Below are 11476 nucleotides of genomic sequence, written 5' to 3' on the forward strand. Positions count from 1 at the left end.
AATAATACAAATGTGTATAAATGAATAGTTAAATGATATCCGATTAACTTAAATTTTTTTAAACATATTTTACTTAATATATTTTAAAATATGAACAATTTAAGTTATCAAAATAAACTTCAAAATAAACCTATTTCATCGCACAGCAGCATCGCAAGACCCTCCCAAACCACCCCATAATCTCTAATTGAAAATAAACTACTAATACAATAGCATTATTCTTTTAAAAAAAAAACTCATCCAACCTCCGTCCTGCAATACCTTCTTAAAAACATAAAAAAAATAAAAAAATATACCTCCTTCAATAATGAGCAAACCAACAAAAAAGAGAAGAAAAAAAAACAGAGAACGGTCCAACAAACCTATGCCCAAAAAACCTCAACTCAGTCCACTCCACGTGTCGCCCTTTTAGCCAACATCGACGTGCCGGCATCGCCAGTCTCCTCACCATCCCAATGTATCAAATCATTGCTTCCCCCCTCTCTTTGTCTTCAAATTATTCTCTCTCTCTCTCTAAAACTCTCCATCTCTCTCCTCCATTAATTTCCATTTTGCTCCTCATTTGTCGCCCTCTTTTCAGCACCTTCTTGCCCTAATCCTACCCTCCAACCTTCCAATTCCTGCTGGATTTTCCCCCAAACCCAGATTCTAGGTTTCTTCTTTCTATACATTTTCACACGCATTTGAGAATTGTTAGTGGTTGATAAAGATATGAGCTTTCAAGATCTCGAAGCGGGTCGTTCGTTGAATTCGAGGCGAGACCTCATCAATGGCAAGCAAGATCCCACGCAAGCTGTTGCTTCCGGGATTTTTCAGATCAACACCGCCGTCTCTACGTTTCAGAGGCTTGTCAATACTCTTGGAACCCCCAAGGACACGCCCGAGCTCCGGGAAAAGCTGTGAGTGCCCATCGTCCTTTCGATTTCATGTTTTTCTGGTTTTGAATTTTGGGTTTGATTGGATTGTGGTCGATTGAAGCTTGATTTTGGTGAATTATGGTTGGTTTTTTGGTGGGTTTTGGGGATTTTGTTGATTTCATTTTTTATTACGGATCTGAATTAATCTATGGTGAGTTTGTCAACAAATTTTGGTAATGTCGATTCAAAGACTTATTATTATTATTATTATTATTATTATTATTATTATTATTATTTATTTATTTATTTATTTATTTATTTTTAAATTCAAAAGAAAGAGTGCAAAGACAAAAAGAAAACAAAACAAACAGAGGGCCAAAGACTGAATCGGAAGCAAAATGTAATAGACAATTTTGATTGAATAGTTTAAAAAGATAGTATTTTGGACAGGTTTGTTATTTTATCTACCCACTTAAGTGAATTTCGCCTGGGTTTGGCTTAGAATCCTTGATAACAGGAATAGAGGGATAAAAAAAAAAAACAAGAGAAAGAAGCTATTTACTAGATGTACATTGCATAGTCCTAAATTCATGGCAAATGACTTCCAGGTTTCATGATCAATCTATGTCTGTGAGGTAAAATACAGTAAGGAACTCATCAAATGCTTCAAATTGGCAATGGGGTGATGATGTGAGAGTTTGATCTCCACTGGGTTGATACATTACTCTCCTACTTCTGGGCTTGACTTTTTCTGCCCAAGTAAGGCCCAAGGGAAAGCAACGCACACTCTCTCTCTCTCTCTCTATCTCTCTCTCTAATACTCAAATCTTTTAACCCAAGAACCCTGAAGGTAAGAAGTAGAGGCTGTGAATTGACAACTGTCAAAACAATTTAAGAGGCTCTTAATACTAGGTATGTTTTCTTAAAATTAGTTTGGTGCTTTGTTGTAAGTGGCATCACTTTGAGGTATTTTCAATAAATTCTGTGTATTTCTTGGTAGTGAAGAAGATGGTCAACAGTTAAAATCTTTCTGAAGGCACTTTGTAACCAAAAGGAGGCTTTAGAAAGCACAATTGGGATCTTGTCCCAAAAAGAGCTGCTATTGGAAGGGACTAGATAATTGTTTGATGGGATGTGTGTGTGGTTTTGAAAAGATCGGTGGTGTGGGGAGATTACTTTACAAGAGCGTTTTCCTTTGATTTTTCAGTTGGCGGTGGATCCTAATGTGATGGTGGCTTCATATTTGGGTGGTGGAGGTGAGGGGTTGGTTTGGGATGTAGTGCTTCGTCGGCAGCCTCAGGATTGGGAGTTTGGGCAGTTGGTGGATTGTTGGCCTTTTTGTATGGGGTTTGGCTTGGTCGTGAGGAGGAGGATGTTTTGGTTTGGTGGGCTCCTCGTGCGAAAGGGGTTTTTTCTGTCTCGTCTTTTTATGGGACTTTGTGTGGCGACGGTGGGAGGTCTTTCTCTTCGCGTCATGCGTGGGTTTCTGGTGTTCCGTTGAAGGTGACTTTCTTTGTGTGGATGGCTGCATTTGGTAGGATATTGACTATTGATAATCTGATTTTTCGGCATCATTTTTTGGTGAATTGGTGTTGCATGTGTTGTGCGGATGTGGAGACAGTGGATCTTGCTTGTTCACTGTCCGCTTGCTTCTCGCTTGTGAGTGCTTGTTTTTCTTTATTTGGTGTGGTGTGGGTGCAGCCAAAGCAAGTTCTGGATGTGCTTCAGTGTTGCGGGGGATGTTCGAGTTGGGAAGCGCCAGAGGAGAGCCTGGGCGTTAGCTCATTTATGTTTGATGTGGCTGCTCTGGGTAGGGCACAATCGTCGGGTTTTCTAGGGGAGGGCTCAGTCGATTGTTCAGTTACAGTCTTGTTTTTTTGGTGTTTTGTACAGTTGGATGTCGGGACGGGTAGATCCTAATTTATTTGCTGTTTTAGACTTTGTGGATGATTTAGTTGGTTAGGTTCCTATTTGAGGGTTTGGTTTTTTGTATTCTTTCAGCATCTCCTTGATGCTTTCTTAATAAAACTTTATTTATCAAAAAAAAAATTAAGATCTACACACCATTTGTTTAGTCAAGCATTTTGCATATAGACTACAGTAGTCGCATGATGTTGAAAGTTGAACTACTGAGGGATTCAGTTGCTCGCTCTTCCATTTTTGTGGTAGGCAATGAAATGACCTCTTTAGCCCACACATCGTATTTACAAAGTTAGGTCTCATTTTAACTAACTCTTCAAATTTGCTTTGTTCCCAATCAAGTTCGAATGTCATCAATCTTCCTTTCTAATGTGTGGTGTCTGATTGAGGTTTTTGGTTGGATTTGTTAATATGCTTCAGGGCGCCATGGAGAAGTTTGTTTGACACCTCAAATGAGTTTACTAGGGTGGTACACATTTTCTTCCTCCTAGGGATAAGGTCACTTCAATGCAGCCGGTTATAATGTGGTAGAACTTAAAAGGATATTGCATGCAACTATGCTTAGAAATGCTGCAGAGACTTATCCTGGTTTAGGGGGTTTCCGTTTCCTATTCTTTTATTAATTTATGTGATTTATTATGAGTTGATACTCCAGGCTCTTGAGTTGAGGGAGGGGGTTTGTATTGTAGGCCAATTCTTTAGTTGGTTGGTTTTCCATTGTGGACGTAGAAAACTGATTTGATCCCTGAATTGGTTGAATTTTTTCTTAATGAATAAATACGTTGACCTATTTCCAGTTGTTTGCATGGTTGAAACTAAACAAGCAAATACCAAGATTGTTTATATTTTTTAAAGTTTTTAGAATTCATTTGAAAAATTTTCTAATTAAGCAGATGATTTCAACCAGCTGTTTCATATTATTTTTGTAATTCACTTGTAATTTCTTACTCTTTTGTTGCTTTAGTTAAACTTCTGAAATTATTGTAGGGTAGACTCTCAAAGCATCAAACTTCAAAAACTAAAAAATCAAATTAGCCAGAAATAATTATGCCTAGAGACTTCATTACTTTCTTTATGTGACTGGCTGTTTTATGGTTTCCTTCAACCTTTTCCTTTTTATTCATATACCTTGTTCATTCAATTGGCAGGCACAAAACAAGGTTACATATTGGGCAATTGGTGAAGGACACATCTGCTAAACTTAAGCAAGCTAGTGAAACAGATCATCGTGTTGAAGTTAGTGTAAGTTTGTCTGTTAACTTGCTGTTTGTATTGGACTGGAGCTCTCTCTCTCTCTCTCTCACGAAGCTTGCTTTCTCATTCTCCCAAAATCCTGTTCATAAACGTTTTGTATTGTATTTCTGTAATATAAACATACTTTCTTGTGCCTCCATTTGAGATTCTTTTTTATCCATTTTTTTGGGGGGGTGGTTGCCTAAGGAAGTGCTGTTGAGCCAATTGAACTAATTCTGTTAATTTCATAATATGTCTAAATTAATAAAAATAAGTGGCTGAGCAAGGACCCCAAACAAAACCCTCTTCTGATTCTCTCTCTTGGCGTTGTTAAATACCACGCTTTAACTGCAGGCCAACAAGAAGATTACAGATGCTAAACTTGCTAAAGACTTCCAAGCAGTTTTGAAAGAGTTCCAGAAGGCTCAGCGTCTTGCAGCTGAAAGGGAGACAGCATATACTGCTTTTGTTCCCCAAGCTGTTCTTCCTTCGAGGTAGTTATTGTTGGAGGATTTGCATTTACACAGTTTTGAAATTTCCTTCATCGATTGCGTGCACAAAGTATGTTTTGGATGTTTACATGGTCATCATTTGTGATTATTTCATCTTCCATATAGACAGACAGGCTAATATTTATGCTTTGAAATGAAAATGTCCATTTGTCCACATTGCTTATGTTGTGGATTTGATTATATTATTTGAACAGCTACACGGCCAGCGAGCTTGGCGTAACTTCGGATAAGAGTCCAGAACAACGTGCTCTTCTTGTTGAATCTAGAAGGTGAGTTACATTAATTTTTTTTTTTTTTTTCTTTTTCTATGTTGTATATATGGAGATGATTAATATATCTGCACATGGATACATGTGTTGGCTTTGTTGAAGTAAAATGCTGCAAATATCTCAATGTTGCAAATATTATTTTTGTCTGATGTATAATTTACTATGGATGTTTCACATGCATGGATCCCATAAAAGAGTGAGCTCTATGAAGAGGAGTGGGGTATATGGACACACCACTTGGGGCGTCATGGCTGTGTCCATTACATGCTGGTCGTTGACATTTTTCAGACAACCTTGAAACATTTAGAATGCATGTCAGACAGGCTTTCAAAATGTTCATTATTTTTTTATTTTTATTATTTTCAAAATTAACATGCTTTGGGCATATGTGGGAAACAAATGTTTGTCACTTGGACAGTTTGACACACAGAACACATTTGAGGTCTTGGCACATGGATGAGGGAAAAAATAGAGGCCAAAGACTTAAGTCAAGAGAAGTATGTACTAGTACTTGTCAAATCCTACTATCGGATTTATTATTATTATTGTTTTTTTTTGGGTGAATAATTATTATTATTGTTACAAGTAACTTCTTTAGGATTTGTCAATTATTAAAAAATAGGACATGTTTGGACGAATATCAGATACATGTACACAGCCTTTTTAGTAGTGTTTGTGCTTACCTAGAGGCCTTAACCTGAACCAAACCTCCCAACCTCCCTCTCCGGAAAAGACCCATTTAATTAAGGAACATTTCCATCCGAGAGAGGTGTAAAGCTCAAACTGGCTAAATGCTCTTTGCATCACCTCTTATTTGATCAAAATTGGGCAGGGATCTCAACATAAACAGTTTCTGTGAAAGAGTCAAAATCTTCTTTTGAAATACTTTGTTTTGTATCCTGGTGAAATCAGGGTCCCTTAAGTTCTGAGTAATTTGTGCTACAGACAGGAGGTTTTGCTCTTAGACAATGAAATTTCCTTTAACGAGGCTATCATTGAAGAAAGAGATCAGGGAATACAAGATATCCAGCAACAAATTGGGGAGGTGAATGAGATTTTTAAAGACCTTGCTGTGCTGGTCCATGAACAGGGAACCATGATTGGTAAGTCAGGCTCTTGCCCTCGAATGTACTCATTTTATCACTTCTGGTTCATTTGTTAAATGCCATGAAAATTTATCTTTCAGATGATATTGGCTCCAACATTGATGGTGCTCATGCCGCAACTGCACAGGGAAAAGCTCATCTTGCCAAAGCAGCAAAGACCCAAAGATCAAATTCATCTCTGGTAATTTATAAGCACTACTGCTATTCTGTTGTTTGCTAAAAATTCGATTAGTTGTGAGGCTCTATTTCTTGCAGTCTTAACTTCGGAAGGAACCACGTAAACAGTCTTATATTTGACCTGTGTTATCATGTTAGTTTTTATCAGAACTGTAAAGTTTGGAAGGTTCAATGGTAAAGTTTTCCATCATCATCGAATTAACATGTTGGGTCACTTCCACCCATTTAGTAGGCCCTTTTGGCCATTTTATCAGTAGTGGTTAGGTGGGACTTGAAATGTAACGTTAGAGTCTTCCCCAGGATTGGCTTTATACTTTTGACTTCACAAGAAACCATTCAACATGGGCATTGCTCTGGTAGGACTTCTTTAATAGACCTGTAGTCTGAACTGGAAACCATTTCAATCTGTCAAGATTTAGTATTCAGGTGACCAAAGGAGTGCAGTTGTTATCATTACTTAAGGTTTGGCTTTATTGGTGGGCCAGTATTGAGGATACTTTTTAAGTTAATGTTCGTGACGTCAAATAATAAACCTCGATAGGACACTCTCTTAGGTTTGGCTACAGCTGTCCATTGATTAAGTCAAATTACCGATTAGAAAATATGTACTTGTATATACATAGATCTTTTATTTTAACTCCATCTTGAATATTTGTTACCATAATGATTTTCATGGATGATAAATTAACCTTTGTCTTCAACACAGGCCTGCTTGCTTTTGGTGATATTTGGCATTGTGCTTCTGATCGTGATCATAGTACTAGCGGCTTGATCAGAAATTTGTCTCAATTCAATGAATACATTTGAATAGAGTGAACTCAGAATCTGCTCTGGAAGAAGATAAATGGTATCTTTTTCGGTTAATGTTTTTTTCCACAGGCATGATTGTTGACTGGAGTGTTGATCTTTTGAGTCCAATTTAATCGCGGCTTTACAGTATGTTTACCAATACCGAGTTGTTTTTATTCAGTGGGTGGGGGTTTGTGTTTTCTTTTGTAAATTGATTTGTGGGTTTTGAGGGTGTGGCACAGTTTGTTATATCTGTCAATAAAATTACGATTCTTGTGGAGAATTTCCTCATGTCTTGGCTGTTTTGAATTATTTGAATTGATCAACCTTTTGCGTTGACTTTTGGAGTACCTTGTGAAGGTTATTTGATTGACGCTGCTTGCAGATATGCAAGTTGTGTTTTGTCACAATTTGTTAGTGTGAACAAAACCATTTTGGGAGGAGAAGCAATTTATCTTGATTTTCTCAAAAAAAATGGGGTATGAAGAATATGATAATCTTGATTTTCACATTAATTATGTTCTAAGATTGATAGCAGATCGATGTCTAGAAGTAAAGGTAAAAAAATAAATAAAAAATCAAATTTCTAACTTACAATACGGTCAAAAATATTGTGATAAAATTTTGAAAGAAAATTGAAAAATTAGTTGTAATACATTTTCTAAACGTAAAGGATTTTTCAAAAAATTTAGAAAATGTAAATGGAAATCTTGGAAAAAGAACAAAATGTTTTCAAAAAAGAAAGTATATTTGAAAAAGGAAATCAACAAGTGTTTCAAAAAAGAAAACTTGTAAATGTTATATTTGTAACGAAGGTGGTCACTATGCACCCAATGTCCAAAACAGATGGAGAGTATACTACATTTGTTAGAGCTTTTGAAAGTAAGATCAAATTATATAAGTATCTCTATCTATGCATAAATTTTGATATATATATATATATATATATATATATATATATAAGTGTGTAAGGTGTGCTTAATGATGTATAAAAATAAAAATAAAAATAAATTTAGAAAATATTATTCGTGAAGTTTACTTTTTAATTATGGATTTTATATCTTCATAATTATTTGTTTAATTTATAATTGTTGTAAAACCTATATGCTTAGTGTTTATCAAAGTCCATATACTCATTAAGATCTTTTGACTATTGGCCTTAATTAGGCATTTTTAAGTCTTTAAGATTATAAAGAGAGGTTTTAGGCACTAGATAAATACACTAGGAGGGTCTTAGGTACCAACAACAATCTATAATGACAATTAATCCTGAAGATATAATATGCTTTCGAAATACAAAAAATAATGTTAATAATAAATATGGACATAGTTTGCATATTACTAAAAAATCTACAAATATAAATAGTGTGTGTTCTAATTTAAATAATATTCCGGATATTATGTGTTCTTAATTTTCTAAATTAGATTAAATCAAAAAATAAATCAAAATCATCTAAAAACCAAAGTTGAGTTGAGTTTATAGAATCTAAAATAGACAATTTAGGTTCCATAATAACTATTGACTTAAACGAAGAGGCAAAAACTCAAATAAACAATTTGGTAACAAAATTATAAACTATATCCGTCATAAACAATGATGGAATGAATAGTTTAGGAGATAACTCCATTCCTAGGCTATTTTTTATGTTGCAGAAAATATTATGATACTTCAAACTAAACTAATACCTATAATAAGACTGAATATGAAAATATTGTTGAAATATTGGATTATTGGAGAAAATTATATAAAAATCCGGATTTAAGTATTGATAAAAGAAATAGGCTACTAGATCAGATAAGAGAAACTTATCTAGAACATGAAACCCTTTTACAGTACTTTAATTATGATATTAATATGTCAACTAATGATGATGATAGCTAATCATCCTCATCTGAAGAAACATTAGATCAAGATATTTCACCAAAAATAAATAAGGGGAAAAGAAAGGTAGAAGAGCCAATTAATCCCGAATTATTTGGCACATGGGGAGATGGAGAAAATTTTGACCTTATTCAAACAATGAAGTTAAAAATGATACTAACATTGGAAGTACCTTCAATCTTACAACTAAGCCAATAATATCTAGAAAAGATAATAATCATAAGTATCCAATAACTCAAAATGGTACTTATTTAAACTTGTCTCATGTTCTATTTAAGGACCAGCGACAAGCAATTGATGATTGGGTACTATCATTGTCCATCATTATTACCAATTATAAAAATAGTTGATCAAAGGAAAAATTCCTTGATTATATTACAGCAACTCTCCAGGGAGATGTGTTTCAATGGTTACGACAGTAGAAAAAAACTGAAATTGAAAAAAGCCAAAAAATAACTTTGTTGGCAAATTTTCTCACACTTGATACAATCTTAGCCGAGTTTGCAAAAATCATAAAAGAAAATTTATGTGATTTTGCAAAAGATACTAATTTGCAAGCCGGTGCAAATTATATTTTGACAAAATTAGAATCATGTAATATTTGTCTTTTTGAAGATTATGTTTAAACTTTTAAAAAATATTATTATATTATTGATCCACCAACAAATCAACCCTGGCTAGATCAATTTTTCCATAAACTTCCTAATCCATGGGATGAATTATGTATTAAAACATGTCTTGATTTTCTCAAAAAAATGGGGAAGGAAGAATATGATAATCTTGATTTTCGCATTAATTATGTTTTAAGACTGATAGCAGATCGGTGTCTAGAAGCAAAGGTTAAAAAACAAATAAAAAATCAAATTTTCAACTCACAATACGGTCAAAAATGTTGTGATAAAATTTTGAAAGAAAATTGAAAAATTTGTTGTAATACATTTCCTAAACAAAAATAATTTTCCAAAAAACGCCGAAAATATAAATGAAAACCTTGGAAAAAGAACAAAACTTTTTCAAAAAAGAAAGAGTATATTTGAAAAAAGAAACCAACAAGTGTTTCAAAAAAGAAAACTTGTAAATGCTACACTTGTAACGAAGAAGGTCATTATGCATCCGAACGCCCAAAAAGGGGAAAAAGTGCAAATAAAATGATCAAAGTTCTTGAAAAATAAGATTTTGAAATAATATATGGCGAATAAATTTCTGATGAAAAAGAATTATTATACAAAATTTCTAGTGATGAAGAACTAATCTTCATGATGACTAATAATAGTCGAGAAATATCTCAAGAAGCAGATAGTATATCTCTAGAAGAATTACAAGCCATTCGACCTGGAGACGTAATCGGAGAAGAAAAAACTTTTATCGAAGAAGAATTAACAAAATTCAAAAAAATGCAAGAAGTTGTTGTGCCAAAAATTTAAAACTTTTAAAATTCAATTTCTTTTTAGCAAGAGTATTTGAACAATACAGTGGTAACACTCAAGCAAAATGGTCAAAGGAAGAAAATATTGATATTTCTTTTTTTTTTATAAGAAAATGGTTGCAAGATGGAAAAAGAAATATCCTGAGATTCAATATATTCATATTGGATTAATACAGGTAACCATAACAGCCCTATTCTACCAAGGGATAGATACTCCTATTTTGGCAATAATCTTTGATAAAAGATTTTCGGACCCAATGAAAGCAATCATTGGAGGAATTCAATCTAATTTGGCTAATGGAGTAGTTTGATTTAATGTTAAACCAAATTTCTTTATTTTCATAAATGATCTTAATCTTGAAGACAAAGTTAAAATGAGAATTAAAACACAAGGATTAGTAATGAAATATAATTCACATGATTTGGCTATTCGTTAGAAAATAATTCACGAATTGACCAAATTTTCTGAAACAAAAACAAGATCAAACGATAATAAAATCATTGAAATCTTTGAACCTAGACCATTTGACACGATAATCCAACCGCTTCTAATGAATTGGAGCGATTTAGAAGTCCGTCGACAATAGTTAATCCATGACCTAGTAAAATAAGGAGAATCTTCTAAAACAAAAAATCCTACATAAATGCAAATACAAACGTCAGGAAAAAATTTATATATTCAAAATACAGTTCCAAAAATTAAAAGAGCAACTTCTGTATTTGAAAAAGATTTTCCTAACAAATTATTGTCAAAATTAAGCATTGGTGAATCAAGTAATAATTCTAATCAAGAATCTATTACTTCAACAAATGTTCAGATTCTTATTTTTCTAGGAACAAGAAGACAATCTAAATATATTAAGTCTACATATATGTGTCATTTTCAAACAAAAAATGATAATATTATTTTTTCTCCTAACCAAGGAAAAAGAAGACACACATATGTATTAGGCACATTTAATTTTGCAAGTTATAAACCTTATAGCCTCAGTGTTCTCATAGACACAGGAGCTACAATCAGCTCATGTAAATGGAATGCCATACCAAAAGAAATATGGACATTAATAAAACACCCAATTTTGGTTACTGGAATTGATGGCAACCATACTTCCATACAATTCAAGGCTAACAACATAGCTATTTGGTTAAATGATAGCAAGTTCATTATACCAAAAATTCTATGCTGTCCTTATATGCATGGAGATTTCCTTCTTGGAAATAATTTTATCTATGAGTACCTTCCGATGCAAGTATAAGAAAAAACCATTTCATTAAGCATAAATAATGTCTTAATTCATATTCCCT

The 11476-nt window shown here is 33.6% G+C and overlaps 1 protein-coding gene across 1 annotated transcript; it reads left to right on the plus strand.

Annotated features, from left to right (window-relative positions):
* The first annotated feature begins 292 nt into the window (after nt 1-292).
* On the plus strand, nt 293-7154 carry LOC114294561 (syntaxin-22). Its single transcript, XM_028238677.2, has 7 exons — nt 293-899; nt 3926-4019; nt 4365-4504; nt 4717-4791; nt 5737-5894; nt 5978-6078; nt 6781-7154. Exons 1-7 carry the CDS (start codon nt 712-714, stop codon nt 6844-6846), a joined length of 822 nt encoding a protein of 273 aa, XP_028094478.1. The 5' UTR covers nt 293-711; the 3' UTR covers nt 6847-7154.
* Nucleotides 7155-11476: the final 4322 nt, after the last annotated feature.

Source organism: Camellia sinensis, chromosome 13, assembly GCF_055761805.1.
Source record: "Camellia sinensis isolate YWXY chromosome 13, ASM5576180v1, whole genome shotgun sequence".
Lineage (NCBI taxonomy): Eukaryota > Viridiplantae > Streptophyta > Magnoliopsida > Ericales > Theaceae > Camellia > Camellia sinensis.

Coding starts and splice junctions, on each gene's coding strand:
- LOC114294561 (XM_028238677.2), top strand. CDS start 712: ATGAGCTTTCAAGATCTCGAAGCGGGTCGTTCGTTGAATTCGAGGCGA. Junction 4,020..4,364: donor ATCATCGTGTTGAAGTTAGT/GTAAGTTTGTCT, acceptor CTTTAACTGCAG/GCCAACAAGAAGATTACAGA. Junction 6,079..6,780: donor AAAGATCAAATTCATCTCTG/GTAATTTATAAG, acceptor TCTTCAACACAG/GCCTGCTTGCTTTTGGTGAT.